Below are 21880 nucleotides of genomic sequence, written 5' to 3'. Positions count from 1 at the left end.
ACGGAAGTCTGTGAATGCTTCCTGCAGTAAAAGTTGAAATCCTGAGAGTGGCATCTACGGCCACTAGAGCAAACAAAACGGGAGATAAAGAAAGCTAAGAATTGGGATCAAGAACAATCAAGAAAAACTCAGCGAAGGCGAAACAGAGGACTTTTGTCAAATGGGTTCAAGCCCCATAGTTCAAAACCCACAATGCTAAAGGAATGGGGACTCCTGTACGTCGAGCTGACAGTCCCTGAAACAGCAGGACAGGAGCAAACAGAACAGTACTACAAACACAACTACGAAAGAAGGGCGCATGGGGAAAAACTTGAAACCTAGAGAAGCATCTTCCAAAAACCCCCCTAGAGTTATATGCCAGCCAGGAGGAAGTTGAGCCTATATACCACAACCAGGAAGATGGCTCAGTTCAGACGCACTGTTCCTGGTTAGCACCGAGTATCGAAGCAAGTTGAGACAACGGAAACCTGGCCAGAAACAACAAACCCAGACCAGAAACAGGAACCTGGAAATACACTTTTTTTGGGGGAAAAAGGCGTCAGACTATCACTGGAACGCGAAATAACAGATCACGTCCATATTGAGAAGCTAACACTCAGATCCGGGAAGTAAACTTCATAATGTGAGACAACCACGGACCCTGTTGACCAGACCACACACTAGAAGGTGAAGGGACGGCAAGTTTCGGTCCGTCCTGGACCATTCTCAAGTCCATTGTGAGTCACGGATCTTCTTCAGGCAGCCCAAGAACCCTTGACCATTCCCCACTGCTGCAGAAGGGAGGCCACCTACATTTTCAATGGAGCTCCAGAGCCGGGAATAGACAGGGTATTAACGAGGGAAATCCATAAATCCTGGGAAGCCGTATACAGTGGCCTGGTCCAGTGAGACAAGGGGGAATCAAGTCAGGAATAGTTGATCCCTTTGCTTTTTATACATCACCAGATGCTGTCTCCTCCTGTTCGGCATCCGGCGGCCAACCTGTCCTCAGGAGTAGCTCGTCCAACCCGGCGGTGTGTGTGTGTGTGTGTGTGTGTGTGTGTGTGTGTGTGTGTGTGTGTGTGTGTGTGTGTACTCACCTAGTTGTACTCACCTAGTTGTGTCTGCAGGATCGAGCATTGACTCTTGGATCCCGCCTTTCGAGCATCGGTTGTTTACAGCAATGACTCCTGTCCCATTTCCCTATCATACCTAGTTTTAAAATTATGAATAGTATTTGCTTCCACAACCTGCTCCTGAAGTGCATTCCATTTTTCCACTACTCTCACGCTAAAAGAAAACTTCCTAACATCTCTGTGACTCATCTGAGTTTCAAGCTTCCATCCATGTCCCCTCGTTCTGTTACTATTACGTGTGAACATTTCGTCTATGTCCACTCTGTCAATCCCTCTGAGTATCTTATACGTTCCTATCATGTCCCCCCCTCTCCCTTCTTCTTTCTAGTGTCGTAAGGCACAGTTCCTTCAGGCGCTCCTCATACCCCATGTGTGTGTGTGTGTGTGTGTGTGTGTATGTGTGTGTACATGTGTGTATATATGTATATATGTGTGTGTATGTATATGTATATATATGTGTGTGTGTGTGTGTGTACACACGTTCATGCCTGACCCTCAGGTAGCCCCCCCCCCTCCCAGCAATATACGCCCCACTAGGCCCTCTGGCATCGATTCCCCAAACTACAAGAGCCTATTGGGCGGGTGAGTGTGCCCTCGGGGAGATGAGGGCAGCATCCACACACAAGATCTCCATCCAGGCAGCATCCTCCAGCCTCCCCACCTCCGCCCGGCCTGATAGTGTGGCCCAAGAAGGAGGAGGAACCTCCAAATCTTCCAAGAAGTTGCTGAACAACGTTACTTGTGGTCGTTAAGACCAACGAGCGCCGTTTGTAACTTGCACAATCTCCCAGGCCTGTAAGTAGTTCTCTCTCGCTTCGGAGCATTCCAGGTAGTTCACTCTGAATGCACCTGTTACCTGGTTGATACCTGCTTGATGGGGTTCTGGGAGTTGTTCTACTGCCCAAGCCCGGCCCAAGGCCAGGCTTGACTTGTGAGAGTTTGGTCCACCAGGCTGTTGCTTGGAGCGGCCCGCAGGCCCACATATACCTGCTTGATGGGGTTCTTGGAGTTCTTCTACTGCCCAAGCCCGGCCCGAGGCCAGGCTTGACTTGTGAGAGTTTGGTCCACCAGGCTGTTGCTTGGAGCGGCCCGCAGGCCCACATATACCTGGTTGATGGGGTTCTGGGAGTTGTTCTACTCCCCAAGCCCGGCCCGAGGCCAGGCTTGACTTGTGAGAGTTTGGTCCACCAGGCTGTTGCTTGGAGCGGCCCGCAGGCCCACATATACCTGGTTGATGGGGTTCTGGGAGTTCTTCTACTGCCCAAGCCCGGCCCGAGGCCAGGCTTGACTTGTGAGAGTTTGGTCCACCAGGCTGTTGCTTGGAGCGGCCCGCAGGCCCACATATACCTGGTTAATGGGGTTCTGGGAGTTCTTCTACTGCCCAAGCCCGGCCCGAGGCCAGGCTTGACTTGTGAGAGTTTGGTCCCCCAGGCTGTTGCTTGGAGCGGCCCGCAGGCCCACATATACCTGGTTGATGGGGTTCTGGGAGTTCTTCTACTGCCCAAGCCCGGCCCGAGGCCAGGCTTGACTTGTGAGAGTTTGGTCCCCCAGGCTGTTGCTTGGAGCGGCCCGCAGGCCCACATATACCTGGTTGATGGGGTTCTGGGAGTTCTTCTACTGCCCAAGCCCGGCCCGAGGCCAGGCTTGACTTGTGAGAGTTTGGTCCACCAGGCTGTTGCTTGGAGCGGCCCGCAGGCCCACAGTCTGAACTTCCCTGGAGCAGAATAACAGCCGCCCGTAACAGTCACTAAACAACACCCAACAAACGACGTACTGTAATAGGCTGTAGCTCACACTACAGGTTATCACTCTCTCTCCACACTGCTCAAGGCTGTGGGAGCGGACGGCCCAGGTTGGCGCCTTGACAAGTCTCAGAGGTTCGATTCGAAGCTTATAGCTTCTCGAATGTGTAAGTCAGGGCGTGGAGGCCAGTGCACATGGCCTCCCTCCGTTCTTCCCGCTCCTTTGGCTCTCTCAGTTGTGAAGGAAGAGCAGAGGACGAGAAACACGTTGATAAGTAGGCAGTTTCGATCTGAAGATTGAGATGAACAGACCTTGAGAAGGGAGCGGGACCGTCCGCCCTGGTCCCTGGTGGTGTGGCCCTGGTCCCTGGTGGTGTGGCCCTGGTCCATGGTGGTGTGGCCCTGGTCCCTGTGGTGTGGCCCTGGTCCATGGTGGTGTGGCCCTGGTCCATGGTGGTGTAGCCCTGGTCCCTGGTGGTGTGGCCCTGGTCCCTGGTGGTGTGGCCCTGGTCCCTGGTGGTGTGGCCCTGGTCCATGGTGGTGTGGCCCTGGTCCCTGTGGTGTGGCCCTGGTGGTGTGGCCCTGGTCCCTGTGGTGTGGCCCTGGTCCCTGGTGGTGTGGCCCTGGTGGTGTGGCCCTGGTCCCTGTGGTGTGGCCCTGGTGGTTTGGCCCTGGTCCCTGTGGTGTGGCCCTGGTGGTGTGGCCCTGGTCCCTGTGGTGTGGCCCTGGTCCCTGGTGGTGTGGCCCTGGTAGTGTGGCCCTGGTCCCTGTGGTGTGGCCCTGGTCCCTGTGGTGTGGCCCTGGTGGTGTGGCCCTGGTCCCTGTGGTGTGGCCCAGGTCCATGGTGGTGTGGCCCTGGTGGTGTGGCCCTGGTGGTGTGGCCCTGGTCCCTGTGGTGTGGCCCTGTGGTGTGGCCCTGGTCCCTGTGGTGTGGCCCTGGTGGTGTGGCCCTGGTCCCTGTGGTGTGGCCCTGGTCCCTGGTGGTGTGGCCCTGGTGGTGTGGCCCTGGTCCCTGTGGTGTGGCCCTGGTGGTGTGGCCCTGGTCCCTGTGGTGTGGCCCTGGTCCCTGTGGTGTGGCCCAGGTCCATGGTGGTGTGGCCCTGGTGGTGTGGCCCTGGTGGTGTGGCCCTGGTCCCTGTGGTGTGGCCCTGGTCCCTGGGGGTGTGGTCCCTGGTGGTGTGGCCCTGGTCCCTGGTGGTGTGGCCCTGGTCCCTGTGGTGTGGCCCTGGTCCCTGGGGGTGTGGTCCCTGGTGGTGTGACCCTGGTCCCTGGTGGTGTGGCCCTGGTCCCTGGTGGTGTGGCCCTGGTCCCTGGTGGTGTGGCCCTGGTCCCTGGTGGTGTGGCCCTGGTGATGTGGCCCTGGTCCCTGGTGGTGTGGCCCTGGTCCCTGGTGGTGTGGCCCTGGTCCCTGGTGGTGTGGCCCTGGTCCCTGGTGGTGTGGCCCTGGTCCCTGGTGGTGTGGCCCTGGTCCCTGGTGGTGTGGCCCTGGTCCCTGGTGGTGTGGCCCTGGTGGTGTGGCCCTGGTCCATGGTGATGTAGCCCTGGTCCCTGGTGGTGTGGCCCTGGTCCCTGGTGGTGTGGCCCTGGTCCCTGGTGGTGTAGCCCTGGTCCCTGGTGGTGTGGCCCTGGTGGTGTGGCCCTGGTGGTGTGGCCCTGGTCCATGGTGATGTAGCCCTGGTCCCTGGTGGTGTGGCCCTGGTCCCTGTGGTGTGGCCCTGGTCCCTGTGGTGTGGCCCTGGTCCCTGGTGGTGTGGTCCTGGTCCATGGTGGTGTGGCCCTGGTCCCTGGTGGTGTGGCCCTGGTCCCTGGTGGTGTGGCCCTGGTCCCTGGTGGTGTGGCCCTGGTCCCTGGTGTGGCCCTGGTCCCTGGTGGTGTGGCCCTGGTCCCTGGTGGTGTGGCCCTGGTCCCTGGTGGTGTGGCCCTGGTCCCTGGTGGTGTGGCCCTGGTCCCTGGTGGTGTGGCCCTGGTCCATGGTGGTGTGGCCCTGGTCCATGGTGGTGTGGCCCTGGTGGTGTGGCCCTGGTGGTGTGGCCCTGGTGGTGTGGCCCTGGTCCATGGTGATGTAGCCCTGGTCCCTGGTGGTGTGGCCCTGGTGGTGTGGCCCTGGTCCCTGGTGGTGTGGCCCTGGTCCCTGGTGGTGTGGCCCTGGTCCCTGGTGGTGTGGCCCTGGTCCCTGGTGGTGTGGCCCTGGTGGTGTGGCCCTGGTCCCTGGTGGTGTGTCCCTGGTGGTGTGTCCCTGGTGGTGTGGCCCTGGTCCCTGGTGGTGTGGCCCTGGTCCCTGTGGTGTGGCCCTGGTCCCTGGTGGTGTGGCCCTAGTCCCTGTGGTGTGGCCCTGGTCCCTGGTGGTGTGGCCCTGGTCCCTGGTGGTGTGGCCCTGGTCCATGGTGGTGTGGCCCTGGTCCCTGTGGTGTGGCCCTGGTCCCTGGTGGTGTGGCCCTGGTCCATGGTGGTGTGGCCCTGGTCCATGGTGGTGTGGCCCTGGTCCATGGTGGTGTGGCTCTGGTCCATGGTGGTGTGGCCCTGGTCCATGGTGGTGTGGCCCCTGGTCCATGATGGTGTGGCCCTGGTCCATGGTGGAGTGGCCCTGGTCCATGGTGTTGTGGCCCTGGTCCATGGTGGTGTGGCCCTGGTCCATGGTGGTGTGGCCCTGGTCCATGGTGGTGTGGCCCTGGTCCATGGTGGTGTGGCCCTGGTCCATGGTGGTGTGGCCCTGGTCCATGGTGGTGTGGTCCTGGTCCCTGGTGGTGTGGCCCTAGTCCCTGGTGGTGTGGCCCTAGTCCCTGGTGGTGTGGCCCTGGTCCATGGTGGTGTGGCCCTGGTCCATGGTGGTGTGGTCCTGGTCCCTGGTGGTGTGGCCCTAGTCCCTGGTGGTGTGGCCCTGGTCCCTGGTGGTGTGGCCCTAGTCCCTGGTGGTGTGGCCCTGGTCCATGGTGGTGTGGCCCTGGTCCATGGTGGTGTGGTCCTGGTCCCTGGTGGTGTGGCCCTAGTCCCTGGTGGTGTGGCCCTGGTCCCTGGTGGTGTGGCTCTGGTCCCTGGTGGTGTGGTCTTGGTCCATGGTGGTGTGGCCCTGGTCCATGGTGGTGTGGCCCTGGTCCATGGTGGTGTGGCCCTGGTCCATGGTGGTGTGGCCCTGGTCCATGGTGGTGTGGCCCTGGTCCATGGTGGTGTGGCTCTGGGCCACAGTATTGATGATAGTCGTGGCACCGTGCCAGGCCCGGAGTCACTCTCCCGTGTTCCAGTGCCTCTCTCACACTCCACCCTCACTCTCTCTCTCTCATTCTCTCCACCCTCACACTATCTCCACCCTCATCCCCCTCCTCACCCCCTACCCCCACCCCCTCCCCACCCTAACAGCACAGATATCTCACGGCACAGATATCTCACGGCACAGATATCTCACGGCACAGATATCTCACGGCACAGATATCTCACGGCACAGATATCTCACGGCACAGATATCTCACGGCACAGATATCTCACGGCACAGATATCTCACGGCACAGATATCTCACGGCACAGATATCTCACGGCACAGATATCTCACAGCACAGATATCTTGCAGCACAGATATCTCACGGCACAGATATCTCACGGCACAGATATCTCACGGCACAGATATCTCACAGCACAGATATCTTACAGCACAGATATCTCACAGCACAGATATCTCACAGCACAGATATCTCACAGAACAGATATCTCACAGCACAGATATCTCACAGCACAGATATCTCACAGCACAGATATCTCACAGCACAGATATCTGACAGCACAGATATCCTTTGTTAGAAAACAAAGTGTTGATGCCATTGGTTTGAAAACTGGGACACTTCTCATTATAGTTATCATTGTATATCACCTAACAACACGTAACTCAAGCAGCTTAACAGCTACAATGAGTCAAACGGTGGCTCTAAAAATTGGATTTCTATAAATGAAAATAGGCACATTTTCCTTAAGGCTAATTATGCAAAGAATAGGGACAACGATTTTTAATATATTTTTGTAGGTTTTGTCCTGAATGAGAAATAGGAGATCTAGGACTTACTAATATTAAAATACAGAACATTGTAGGTTTTAAAGTAATTACACTCAAATTTATGGGTACAAACTCTTAATATGCGAGTATATCAATAATGGTATGATTCAAACCCTTAATATACGAGTATATCATTAATGTTATGATTCAAACCCTTAATATGCGAGTATATCATTAATGTTATGATTCAAACCCTTAATATGCGAGTATATCAATAATGCTATGATTCAAACCCTTAATATGCGAGTATATCATTAATGTTATGATTCAAACCCTTAATATGCGAGTATATCATTAATGTTATGATTCAAACCCTTAATATGCGAGTATATCAATAATGCTATGATTCAAACCCTTAATATGCGAGTATATCATTAATGTTATGATTCAAACCCTTAATATGCGAGTATATCATTAATGTTATGATTCAAACCCTTAATATGCGAGTATATCATTAATGTTATGATTCAAACCCTTAATATGCGAGTATATCATTAATGTTATGATTCTAACCCTTAATATGCGAGTATATCATTAATGTTATGATTCTAACCCTTAATATGCGAGTATATCAATAATGCTATGATTCAAACCCTTAATATGCGAGTATATCAATAATGTTATGATTCAAACCCTTAATATGCGAGTATATCAATAATGTTATGATTCAAACCCTTAATATGCGAGTATATCAAGAACCACTTTGGTATGTGTTATATTATTGTTCTTCAAGAGAACTGGTTAAAATCCGATGCATCGATAAAATCCTCTCAAAATGTATATAATTGGTGGCTTTACACTGCTAGCACTGAAATGTATGATAACTGGTAATATCCTGATCAACCAGGCTGTGATGCATACGTCAGGCTGCGAGCAGTCGCTCCCCAACAGCCTGGTTGAGCGGGTCATGAATGCCTGGTTCCGTGGGGTACCTTTGACCTCTTTAAATCATCGTAAAGTATCCGTAAGGTCAGGTCCTGGAGGATCTAATGAAGGTACTGCTACCCTGAGGCATAACATCATGTGTATACATATGTGTATATGTGTGTTATCATGAGATCTTGAGGTTATCTTGAGATGATTTCGGTGCTTTTAGTGTCCCCGCGCCCAGTCCTCGACCAGGCCTCCACCCCCCCACGAAGCAGCCCGTGACAGCTGACTAACACCCAGGTACCTATTTTACTGCTAGGTAACAGGGGTAACATAGGGTGAAAGAAACTCTGCCCATTGTTTCTCGCCGGCGCCTGGGATCGAACCCAGGACCACATGATCACAAGTCCAGCGTGCTGTCCGCTCGGCCGACCGGCTCCCTATGTGTATACATGTGCCTTGTTTCACCAGCACAACCAAGTGAACAGGTGTATACACACCTGTTCTGGCTGAAGTACTTAAATTGACTAATTCATGTCACGATTGCCTCAGGATTAGTAAGCGATTGTAACACCAATTTTTATCCAGCTGCAGTTTTAAATTTGCTTAATGCCTTCACCAATCCTGAAAATTTACATAATCTCTCTCTCAATTATGAATTTAATATCACTTAATTTCCTGTCACGGGATGGGTGAGGAAGGGACGTCCCACCATGCTCAGGGACGTCCCCCCCTGTCCAGGGACATCCCACCCTGTCCAGGGACATCCCACCCTGTCCAGGGACATCCCACCGTGTCCAGGGACATCCCCCCCTGCCCAGGGACAGAGACGACAGAACAAATAGCAACCCAGCGCAGGGCTGAAACCTTGTCAAAATTGATGTCAATAGCTTACGAAAACTGTAACATATAATTGGTTAATTTACCCTAATATCTTGGCCGTGGTCTCCGGCACCGGTCTCACACGTCTAAGATGATGTTGAACAATTGAACTTACCGTCTTGAGAACACGAGCGTAACTTGTCCTGGAGTGGAGTTCACCAATCCACCTCTCGATATCATGGCTAAGTTGGCTAAATGATCTGGGGAGAGAGAAAGATAACAGCTCGTGAGATATCTTGGACGAAGTGCCTTCATTTCTCAATAGAAACATTGAAAACTTGATCAAGAAAATATCGAGTTTTATTAAACACTTCGTTTTCTTATATTAAAATGAACATTGATAATACAGACAAAATTAATTAATACCGAGATTAATATATCTACTTTTAAGGATTTATAGTACCTAATGTACTGGCTCCAAACTGGACTCTTTATGACCCCAAGAGACATGGCAGGAAGTGCAAAAAAAAATCCCCCATTGCTAAATGTTAAATACGTTCACGAACGGGAAATTTCTACGAACATAAATTGATGTCTGTTTGAACACTGAATGTGTGCTCAACATTCTCCCCTTATATAGGGGCCATTACTTACCATTAGCACTATTATATTACACTATTATGAGAGCTAATTATGGGTCACTACATCACCGCTGTTATGTTGTGTCAAATCATATATGTATATATTGCGCAGTTTAAGGGTTAAGCCACAGTTAGTGTTACTCTGGGAATATAAATAATTATATCTAGTGGATGTGTGATATCTAGTGGATTATTATCATGCATAATAATAGCATAAGACAGTAAATATTTACAATTAATTACTGTTCATGGGTCCAATTACATCCATACAGATTTACAAATTACGATCAGTATTGAGAAATAAGACTTTTTCACCCGAAATAACACAAGAGAATGTATGGGTCACAAATCACCGCCTTCAATAGGTAGGAAACTAATCATAAGTGTTTATAAGCAAGTTATTACAACCAGTCGTATAGAGAAAATAGTGATATTGGGAAGTTTCTGCTGATTGTGTTAATCACAGATATAATGTAATCGAATAGAATTAAAGTTATTGTTTTCTGTATCAGTGAGAATACTGTCCAACAGTCACTATCTATCATGAAATACGCTCGAACTATCATGAAATATACCACAGATGTGCACTCATGGAGACAGTCAGCCAGTAGGCTACTGAGAGACAACCTGAAATGATTAATTCCCAAAAATGAGTAAAAAGAACCTAATGTGTATTGTGAAATTGTCTGGGAGATGACTACGAGAGGATAGGAAGCACTTGGAGATAATTACTTGAAGGTTCCGACGTATCTACTCTACAGGCACTACACCTGAGACGCAGGATATCTGAAGCTAGAGACTCAACCCTACAGATACAATATCTAACAATGGTGTTTGGTCAACGCTTTCACCGTTGAATCGACCTTTTTTTCAGGGATATTCATGCGTTGGTTCTAAGCCTCTGGCTGGCCCACTAAGTGTTATTTGTTTTACTTAAGCGGAGGGTGAGTATTTATGACTCATATATTCAGTTCAGGAAGATTTTACCCCATGTGTTTAACATATTCTTCTGCTCTGTTGAATCTAAGTCGAAATCTTATTGGGGTTTGTAACTGTGCACTGTGTTAGATAATGTTCCAGTGGTCTGTTGTAGTTGTAACTGTGCACTGTGTTAGATAATGTTCCAGTGGTCTGTCGGGCATTTCTCCACAGTGCTGACATTTCCTCTCATTTTCCGCAACCTGTAAGCCTATTTCCCATGCACATGGGTGTCCGAGCGTGATGCATGTAAGTGCACTTCTGTTGCTCCACTGCTCCCTTTCATCAAACTAAGTGGTTCGTAATTGGCTGAATTCTTGTGCCAACCCGCAGATCCTGATGTTGCAACTGCTGTGTTGTGGTCACTGTACATCTTCTGCATTACTCTATTTCTAATTACTTTCTTAATCTGTGATAGACTCTGTGGTATGTAAATGTCTACATTTCTTCTCTTAATTGCAAGTTATGCAACTTCGTCTGCAATGTCATTTCCTATTATTCCCACATGACTTGGCACCCAGTTGATAAGTACCTGACAGCCTTGACGTTTGAGTGTTTGCATTAATGATATGACATTTGTGATCAGATAGATGTTATCACGTATGGGTTCTTGTTGCAAGGCTTCAATGGCAGTTCTCGAATCTGTATGATAACATGTCGGTAACAGGAGGAGCATGTTGCGCCGACATTGCTCATGGATATTATGACCACTTGGGGAAAGTTTATTATTCAATGCAGGAGGATTGGTAACAGTCCCTCTTGCTCATCATTCAACCCGTCCTCGACTCAAGTCCATTACATTCAGCGGTCAACCCCACAGGCGCATTCATAAATTTTAACATGCTGTTCATTCAAAACGGGAATTTTCTTAGGTATAAATTAATATTATAATATATTAGCATATTGTGTATATATAGGCATAGGTTAGGTTAGGTGTTTAGGTTCTGTTGGCGATTATTTGTATTTGTAGTACGTGGGTGAAGCATTTACAGCGTTGTGATTCGAACAAAATTCGTCAGTGAAGCACTTGTTCCGGATATGTTCGAACGTCAGCAGTTGTGAGTCGTGTGTAAACCGCTTTTCATTCATAAACAGGGGGTTTGGCGGGTGCATGGAATCACTTTTAGATCTTTGTTTGGAGGACGGGCTGCATGATTGCCGCCAAGCTCATATTACTGTGGACTTCAACACTGTCAGTGTTGAAGTTCGAACCACAACTCTGTAAATGCTTCACCCACGTACTACAAATACAAATAATCGCCAACAGAACCTAAACACCTAACCTAACCTAACCTAACCTATGCCTATATATGCACAATATGCTAATATATTATAATATTAATTTATATTGGAGAACATTCCTGTTTTGAATGAACAGCATGTTAAGATTTATGACTGCGTCTGTGGGGTCGACCGCTGGATGGAATGAATCAACCCGTCCTCGACTAAAGTTCATTACATACAGCGGTTATTTATCATCTACTAACAAAGAAAACCATTTACAAAATACTATTATATACCGCCATTGCTCTATTACCCTCTTCCAAACCTCAATGGTACATATAGATCAAATTGCTTTACAAATGAGCGTTTCCATATGACTCGCTATGTGCAAGTAAGTAGGCCTAGCATCTTGGAAAAATCAGGTCTTTATAATATATTGACCAATTCCTCTCATTTAATAATCTTGCAGACGTACAACATAAAATTGCATATTTACTCACCCATTACCATACCAACATTATCAAATATTATCCATGAAATCCTCAGATTAGGCAAAATTGTAATTAATTTTGTCAATAAAGATTTTAATAATAATAACATGACATGGTTTTTTTTCCATCGATTGACAGAACTATATTTGAATTAAGTTAAATAGGCACTAAATCCATCTGGAATTTAACTAGATAATAAGAGCTCGAGTAGACTTACTTAGAGTCGAGGGTGGCCACGTGATCAGGAAGAGAACACGTGACAAGGAAGACACAGACAGCATAAGCAACGTGAGACGCACCTCCCGCCGCCATCTCCGCCGGACTGTCACTGTCGCCTCCCGGTAAACATTAGCAGATGACGCCCCACGTTCCGCTTTCCTCCAACAGATGGCTCTGCCTTCGACGCCATTGTAGAAAATGGTCGTTATGGCTAACTCGTGTATATCAAAATGCGGGTGATTTGTAACTTTAATTAATTTATTTATTTATTTGTATATATACATGAAGGTATATTGGGTTTATGAGAGTATATAGAAGCGTTCCACTGACGGTTCCGCTGGATGGAGAAGGTGTGCAATCATAAACTAATCAAAACTAGCTGACTAGTTTAAACTCTAAACTCAAAACTTTATCTGACTAAAACTAACTTTTGCCCGAAACGCTATGCTTACTAGTGGCTTTAGGTATTGTATGTACTAGCTCTATCTATAAATCCAACATTATGTTTCTAACTAATCATCTATGTATGTAAGTTGCTTAACGTTCTTGTTCTCGACAATGTTCAAGGTCGTTCAAGGTTCGTTTTCTCGAACCATTTTCTATTACGACAATTTTTGTCCTTATGTAAAGCATACGAGCGAAAAGCGACGTTCTTCGTAGAAGAACAAGTTGCCCGAAAAAGAACCCCAGTCGGTACTCAATACACAGAGAAATCACATGATATATCAGTGAACAAATCCACAGAGGTCCGTGATGAGGGTTCGAACCTGTGTGCTGAATGTCCCCCAAAGTTTTCTGTTACCTTTATTAGTAAAACTAATAAAACCTAAGCTCCAGAGCCCCTGAACCCTAAGCCTAAGGTGCCCCCAGAAGCGACTTTACTCCATATTGCTAAAAAAAAGTTTATGTTCACATCTCAGTTTTAATAACAATCCGAGAGTCCTGGTTAACGTTTGTCAAACATTTCTGGTGGTGTGTGTGGTGGAGCAGCGCCATTAACTGCCCGAAACGCTTTGCGTAATAGTGGCTTTAGGCATTGTATGTGCACCCTAGATAGAGCTAGTAGATAGACTAGATAGGCTCGCTTGTAGATAGTCTAGCCTAGATAGACTAGATAGAGCTAGTAGATAGACTAGATAGCTCGCTAGTAGATAGTCTAGCCTAGATAGACTAGACAGAGCTAGTAGGTAGACTAGATAGGCTCGCTTGTAGATAGTCTAGCCTAGATAGACTAGATAGAGCTAGTAGGTAGACTAGATAGGCTCGCTTGTAGATAGACTAGACAGTCTATCCTAGATAGACTAGATAGAGCTAGTATGTACTTGCTCTATCTATAAATCGATCAATTTGTGTAAAATCTCTTGTATGTATGTACCTTACCTGAATAAACATTTATTTATTATTTATTTATTAAAGGAGGTAATAGTGGGAACCCAGACTTCGTTGGTGGCTGCGTAGGGGTCCCATAACACTTCAGGCTTCAGCACCCCACAATATTAAGGACATATATAATATCAATGAGAGTGTTCAAGGTATGGGGCTATGGTCGGGTGCGTTGCTTGTCAACAGTATGCTGTCCAACATCACCAAATGAAGTGTTCCTTGCGTAACTGCTTCGTGAATCTGGCCCCTGCGCCTGGGGGTAGGCTCTGTCTTGGGTGTATCTCCTCACCCGTTGTTGGAGGGACATCCTCTTCGTCCTGCGGGGCTGGTCGAGCTTCGCAGAATTCGTGGTGCTGAGGACAACAAAGGGGTCCTTACGGTTATCTTGAGATGATTTCGGGGCTTTAGTGTCCCCGCAGCCCGGTCCTCGACCAGGCCTCCACCCCCAGGAAGCAGCCCGTGACAGCTGACTAACACCCAGGTACCTATTTTACTGCTAGGTAACAGGGGCATAGGGTGAAAGAAACTCTGCCCATTGTTTCTCGCCGGTGCCTGGGATCGAACCAGGGACCACAGGATCACAAGTCCAGCGTGCTGTCCGCTCGGCCGACCGGCTCCTAGGTGATTGACCAGACCACACACTAGAAGGTGAAGGGTGCGACGACGTTTCGGTCCGTCCTGGACCATTCTCAAGTCGATTGGTCAAGTCAAGACAATCGACTTGAGAATGGTCCAGGACGGACCGAAACGTCGTCGTCCCTTCACCTTCTAGTGTGTGGTCTGGTCAACATACTTCAGCCACGTTATTGTGACTCCTCGCCTGCGTTGGGTTGGTGGGTTGTTTGAGTTCATACGTTTATGGTATAATTCGGCTTGTAAAATATCTTTAAACCTATGGAAGGCTTCAGGCCTGGTAGGAAAAGAATGATCAATCAACTGTGCTGTTGTTGAATGCAACCACGAAACGGCCTAATGGACTCAATATTCTTGCACTCTGATACAACTTTATGTATTAAATGAAGAAAAATTCGCTTCACGTTAGTAATGACAATTATTTTGATGACTGGATGAGTGTCTAACACAGGAAAGTGGGTCATTATTAGGCTTGAAAGATGTTACTGATCATTTGTACATGTCTACCCTATTATTTTATTAAAGAAAATGAAATAATGAGAACCTTACTTTTAAGGATAACTTATAGAGATTTAAGTAACGTGTTTTGACTGTGCCTTTGCCTATCAGTACTCGTCTATTTGTACCCACATATTAGTATTTTAGGGGGATTAACTACGGCTCTTGGGTCCCGCCTCTCAACTCTTAATTGACTGATGTATAGGTTTTAAATTTAGTATCCTGGACATTGAATACATAAATGTTTGGGAGTATTCATCAGATGTGAATTACCTGAGTTTAACTGAGGGCCACTAACACTAGTTGCATCGACGAGGACAGGAAGCCGGCGACTTGTCAAAGGTCTCCCCCTCTGCTCTGATGATATTTTCCAGTTGCATTGTAAAATTTAACAGAATTTTGGCCTTTCCGGCTTCAGCAGGTAGGCGGTTCCATGGATTTGTAACCCTGTGGGTGAAAAAGCATGTCCTGTTTTCTGTACTACATTGTGGCTTGTTGAGCCTGAAACCATTGCTCCTTGTTGGTGTTACATCTGACCTTTTGAAGAAATTGTCTAGATCAACATCCTCCAAATTGTTCGGTATTTTAAAAGTTTCAATGAGATCCGCTCTGACATGCCTGGATTGTAGTGTTGTTCACCCTGTGGTCTCCCACTCTTGTTTAAACCCCTGAACATGCTAAACCTAACCGCACTCCACACATTCTCTTCTCCCATTTATATTTACAAAACTCTGCTCTTAAGTGCAAACCATGTTCTGAAACTCTTCTTAGACAGATATAACAGAACAGAATCACCATACCAGAAATAAATATCTCTTTGATATCCCCCAGAGTCAAGCTTGATCTGTGTAAACACTCTCTGTAAATAAAGGGACCTGGTCTATAGAATTCACTCCCCTAACGAGTTGAAAAGCTGTCCAACTTTTGCCTTATTCAAAAATAAAACCAAAAAGTACCTAATTTCATCTTCATAGTTTCCTACCTCGTGCTTGAAACTCACACTGTATCTAGTGCTACCCAAACCCCCAATATATGTTCCTAAGCCATACAACTTCACCATTGTAATCATGGCTATCATCATATATCATACTTGTTATAGTGAACACATATTATACTGCATTATACCTTGAAATAATCCTCAAATTATGCTACAATGTACCTGTTGATAACCCTAAAATTATGATATAATGTATCTACTAATCATTGTCAAATTTTCTTACAATGTAGCTGTTAAAATTGTTTAAATTTTGCTAGAAATTACCTACTTAAAATTATCTATTAGATTAAGGACCTGCCCGAAACACTATGCGTGTCAGCGGCTTTACAAGAATCAATCTCCGTGGTGTAGTGGTAAGACACTCGCCTGGCGTTCCGCGAGCGCTATGTCATGGGTTCGTATCCTGGCCGGGGAGGATTTACTGGGCGCAAATCCTTAACTGTAGCCTCTGTTTAACGCAACAGTAAAATGTGTACTTGGATGTAACAACGATTCTTCGCGGCGGGGATCGTATTCCAGGGACCATAGGATTAAGGACCTGCCCGAAACGCTACGCGTAATAGTGGCTCTACAAGAATGTAACAACTCTTGTATATATCTCAAAAAAAAAAATGTAAACACATCAATTCTTTGTTCTCTCATAAACCCAATGCACCATCTTGTATATAAATATAAATACAAAATAAATAATTAAATAGGTATGATTAGTTGAAAAGATAGAGTAGTAGAATTTCCAAATCTTCACATATTGAGTATGTCAATAGTGACTCCATCTTTAAAATGGCACATAATTGTTCCTTTTTTCGCAGTCGCCCTTAAAAACATCAATGCTTTGTACTCTCATAAACCCAATGCACCATCTTGTATATAAATATAAATAAAAAATAGATAAACAAATAGATACGATTAATTGAAAAGATAGACTAGTAGATTTTCATAATTTCCACATATTGAGTATGTCAATATTGACTCTATCTTTAAAATGGCGCATAATTGTTCTTTTTTTCGCAGTGGCTCTTAACCCCCCCTTAATCCGCTGCTATTTACCTATACTCATCATCCTTATTCTTACTGTCATAATTCCTGTCCTTATTGTAGAAATTGCGACGTTCATTTTTGTATAAGTCCTTCAGCCTTACCCTTGGAGCCCATGTATGAGAGGCCCGGTTCCCCTTCTCTCAGCTATCTGTATGTTGGTCCACATTTACTATGGACCAACATACAGTCAAGGTGCTGTGACGGAAAATTTGACACCTGTATGAAACGTTATTGTCTGCACCGGTTCAGATCTTCAGGGGATGGTTCAGATGCGTCAACAAGCGTGTCAGGATCCAGCACGAGGCTGTTTGGTGTACAGGTAATTAGAAAACACTGAGGCAATATCAGGGGCTCGAACGCAGATCCCTGGACACACACCCCTTTAGGAATGGCTAAAGGAGCTGAACCTCACATCCCTGGAAGACAGAAGAGTAAGGGGAGACATGATAACCACCTACAAAATTCTCAGGGGAATTGACAGGGTAGACAAAGACAAACTCTTCAGCACGGGTGGGACACGAACAAGGGGACACAGGTGGAAACTGAGTACCCAGATGAGCCACAGAGACGTTAGAACGAACTTTTTTAGTGTCAGAGTGGTTGACAAATGGAATGCATTAGGCAGTGATGTGGTGGAGGCTGACTCCATACACAGTTTCAAGTGTAGATATGATAGAGCCCAATAGGCTCAGGAACCTGTACACCTGTTGATTGACAGTTGAGAGGCGGGACCAAATGTAACACTGTAAAAGTGTTTGGTTTAGGTTAATACATACATAGAGTACACGAGTCACAGACAAGGATCGGAGAGGCGCCAGTTGTCTGCCTGAGATCTCACACCTCTAACCGTTAATGACCCCAAGTGACCTGAGGTCAGATCATGATAATTTCACCTTGCTTCCGCTAAGCGTATAATTGGAGCCGGGTAGCCTTCAAACATGCCGACGTTTAAGGAGTGGCTTGGTAGTGCCGGAGGCTATCTACTTGTGGGCGGAGTTAGCTACTAGGTTCCCCAATAAATACTCGGAGAACTATCGAGCAGAAAGCATTAACAGACAGAACGGCAGTCAGGATTGCAGAAGAGACGGCCTAGCAGGAAGGCTGTCGGCCGGCAGGGCGGGAGTCTGTCAACTACAGACCCCCCCCCCTCTATCCAGCTATAGGCAGAGACACTTGGTGAGTGAACAGTAAGGTGACTTGTCGTGTTTTACAAGTGTTGTGTGACGATCAGGGGCAGTCAAGTTGTAGGGTTCTCGAATTCTTGGATGATGACTCACTTTGCATATTAAACTGGAACATTTTAATTGGATTGCTAAATTATGATACTTAATGTGAAATATAATTGTTGAATTTATCATTTAAATGGACTTTATTTTGTTCCCTAGAGATTTGAGTTGAGGTGAGAAAGCTTCTGTGGTTACTGGTTTCATGGTTTAGAATGAGTACATGATAAAGATGGGAACTACTAATAATGAACTCATGATAACATCTTTTGAGAATTTTGTGATACAGGCAAGTTCCATTCCTTGTCTTGTATGTAATGGTCTAGAATGGATGGTGGCAGCATTTCGTCTTCTACTATCTACTCTTCTACTTCTATCTACTCTTCTACTTCTACCTATCTACACCTCTCCCTCCACCCATCTCTAAACTCTCACTTTCAACTAATGACCCTCCTCGCTCCTCCCACCTCCCTACCTCTTACCCCAAACCCTCACTAATTACTTCACTATTCATTTCTTTCCTTTCGTTTCCTCTTATACGCTTGTTTTAATGATTCTGTATTCTAGAGTTCTCTCTAGAGTTCCGGGTAGCTGATCCAGTTACGGCGCCTTGTAGTCTTAGCACCTAGGTAGTCAAATACCTAGGTTACAAGGTGTTGAACGAGAGAGGTTGCCTTAGGAACTCTGGGAGTGCTCTAGAATAGTTAGCTAACTGGGGACGGGATAACGGACTAGAGAGAGCTGTTTCCCCCGGCCTCGTTAGTTAACTGGGGGGTGGAATAATGGACAAGATAGAGTTATTTCCCCCACCCCCCGTTACAATGTTGGCAGCGGTGTTGAACAATGTTGTAGGTAGTTGGTGTTCTTTTAACATTGTTCAGTCCCACGTGTCTTTTGCCGCTCAGGCGCTATCAGGGAGATCTTGACAGGTATTTAATATTCGCGATTTAGCGAGCTGTTTTCAGGTTAGCAGATAGTGATTTTCTGACGATGTGTTTTAGTGATTTTGTGAGTTTTGTGGTGTTCAGGGAATGTTCACCAGAACTTGCGGGTGTAGTGATTTATGTTAGTAATAAGATTTGGCGATTTGGGAACTTAGCGGTGTTGGTAGTGCAGGTCAGCTGAGTGTGACAGGTGACCTCGCATGTCCCACGGGGACACCCAGCCACCGCTGGTCTCCAGGTCAGTGGGGAGTGGCAGGTGTAGTTCTTAAATAGATTTTAAGTAGTTTTTAGTGGTTTTGCTCAGATTATTGCGATCGACTGTTTTACTCCATTTGAACGCAATAACCCGAGGTGTACTGGTATTGTACAGCATGCTAGGGGGAGGCTTAGTATGTCAGTAGACTTCACGTTGGGGACGCTCGACGTTAGATAGTCTGGTCACAGGGGTGGCAACAGTTTGGAGTTGTTGACCGGCGGAGATGCTAGGGAAACACTCTGGGTCACGTAGGTGGCTGTAGGTTAAGGGTGGGAGTAACGGTTAATTATGTACTTAAGATTAGGAAAGGTACAGTTAAGTTAGGCTAGCGTTTTGTCTATTAGTGTTGATTTTTGTTTTGTGTGACAAGTTAAAAGTAGTGATGACCTTATTCTTTCTTCTCTAACTTTACTCTGTTACTGTTTTATGTTCCACCAAGTCAATATCATTCAGAGTTAATTGGATTATTAAAATTTAAGTGTAGTTGTTGCCAGGAGGAGAGCTTATAATTGGACTGTGTGAACCCTATACAAACTACAGGGTCACACAACAAGATGGAACACGGGTATTGTCGCCTTTCTGTTCACCCACAGGTGGGAGCCAGAAGAGAGGAGAGACGCACATACAAAAGAGGGAGACGGCTGCTGTGTACCACACTCACGGGCGTTAATCACCACCACCACGACCAGCCCACTACCTGGAGGTCACGGCTCCACCACCATCACCACCCCAGGGGACCCCAAGATGCAGCCCTCTCGGTCAGTCAACATTGGTCTACCCAGTGGACCCCAGGTCGTTCTGCAGACGACCCCAGACGACCCAGTAATGATGGAAGAGGAGCAACAACGACTCCAGTCTGTCCCACCAACATCGGTCTACCCAGGATGGACCCCAGGACGGACAGACCCCCAATGGACCCCAGGTCGCTTGTCTAAGACCCATGGGAGGAGGAAGAGAGAAGAAAGAAGAGAGAAGAAAGAAGAAAGAAGAAAGAAGAAAGAAGAGAGAAGAAATAGAGAGAAGAAAGAAGAGAAGATAAGACAAGCTGAGTGAGACATGATACCTAGTGTCCCTTGCTGGTGTCAGCATCATTGCATGGAGCGTAATTGCAAGACAGGATCGTTTGCCTTAACTGGCCGCCCCTCCTGCAAGCATGTTGCTCTGTTGAGTGATTCTTCCTGTGTCATGCAGACTTGATGTGGCTGTCAGAAGTAGCTCTCTGAAGGAGGCGTGCTGGAGCAACAGGGAGGAAGAAGAGTAGGATGGGATTTCTACTGTTGGCAACTATATGAAGGTCTCGAAACTTGTAGTCCCTATAGCTGTGAAGAACCCCAATATACGTCTCTCATGGTGACTGACGTAGGGCCAATTACAGATCAGCTGGGACAACCGAATTCCACGGTCCTGTGCGCAGTTCAAGTAGTAACGGCTTTCGGGTTGACCAAGGGTTGTTGTGCGTTAACGACGGAGAAGCGACGGAGGCAGTTGTGTTGAAGAAATGTGGTACAGGATTATCTACAAGACCAAGCAGTGACGTCGCCCAGCCAGAGACAATGGACGTCTGTCTACATATTTCATTTTTTAGAGTAGGATGATGTATATTTGTTTAGCTAGGATGTATTCTTTTCGTTAATAAAGTTGTCGCACACAGCTAGCTTGCTTTAGCAGTGTTGCAAAAACTTTATTTTCGGGGAGAAGGGGAGATGTAACACTGTAAAAGTGTTTGGTTTAGGTTAATACATACATAGAGTACACGAGTCACAGACAAGGATCGGAGAGGCGCCAGTTGTCTGCCTGAGATCTCACACCTCTAACCGTTAATGACCCCAAGTGACCTGAGGTCAGATCATGATAATTTCACCTTGCTTCCGCTAAGCGTATAATTGGAGCCGGGTAGCCTTCAAACATGCCGACGTTTTAGGAGTGGCTTGGTAGTGCCGGAGGCTATCTACTTGTGGGCGGAGTTAGCTACTAGGTTCCCCAATAAATACTCGGAGAACTATCGAGCAGAAAGCATTAACAGACAGAACGGCAGTCAGGATTGCAGAAGAGACGGCCTAGCAGGAAGGCTGTCGGCCGGCAGGGCGGGAGTCTGTCAACTACAGACCCCCCCCCCCTCTATCCAGCTATAGGCAGAGACACTTGGTGAGTGAACAGTAAGGTGACTTGTCGTGTTTTACAAGTGTTGTGTGACGATCAGGGGCAGTCAAGTTGTAGGGCTCTCGAATTCTTGGATGATGACTCACTTTGCATATTAAACTGGAACATTTTAATTGGATTGCTAAATTATGATACTTAATGTGAAATATAATTGTTGAATTTATCATTTAAATGGACTTTATTTTGTTCCCTAGAGATTTGAGTTGAGGTGAGAAAGCTTCTGTGGTTACTGGTTTCATGGTTTAGAATGAGTACATGATAAAGATGGGAACTACTAATAATGAACTCATGATAACATCTTTTGAGAATTTTGTGATACAGGCAAGTTCCATTCCTTGTCTTGTATGTAATGGTCTAGAATGGATGGTGGCAGCATTTCGTCTTCTACTATCTACTCTTCTACTTCTATCTACTCTTCTACTTCTACCTATCTACACCTCTCCCTCCACCCATCTCTAAACTCTCACTTTCAACTAATGACCCTCCTCGCTCCTCCCACCTCCCTACCTCTTACCCCAAACCCTCACTAATTACTTCACTATTCATTTCTTTCCTTTCGTTTCCTCTTATACGTTTGTGGCAGTGATTATGTATTCTAGAGTTCTCT

The 21880-nt window shown here is 46.9% G+C and overlaps 1 protein-coding gene across 4 annotated transcripts in view; it reads right to left on the bottom strand.

Annotated features, from left to right (window-relative positions):
- LOC123760841 (voltage-dependent calcium channel subunit alpha-2/delta-1) overlaps positions 1 to 12246 on the bottom strand; it is a 207204-nt gene extending 194958 nt beyond the window's left edge. For all 4 annotated transcript variants that reach the window (XM_045746616.2, XM_045746617.2, XM_045746618.2 and 1 more), the window contains exons 1-2: positions 12140 to 12246; positions 8764 to 8848 (exon numbers count right to left, since the gene is read on the bottom strand). In XM_045746616.2, coding sequence (XP_045602572.2) covers positions 8764 to 8848; positions 12140 to 12234 — 180 coding nt within the window. In that variant the 5' untranslated portion in view covers positions 12235 to 12246. The remainder of the gene's footprint in view (positions 1 to 8763; positions 8849 to 12139) is intronic.
- Between the last annotated feature and the right edge of the window lie 9634 nt (positions 12247 to 21880).

This window comes from Procambarus clarkii, chromosome 3 (assembly GCF_040958095.1).
Source record: "Procambarus clarkii isolate CNS0578487 chromosome 3, FALCON_Pclarkii_2.0, whole genome shotgun sequence".
In the NCBI taxonomy this organism is placed as follows: domain Eukaryota; kingdom Metazoa; phylum Arthropoda; class Malacostraca; order Decapoda; family Cambaridae; genus Procambarus; species Procambarus clarkii.
This window is presented reverse-complemented; position numbering and strand designations above follow the sequence as displayed.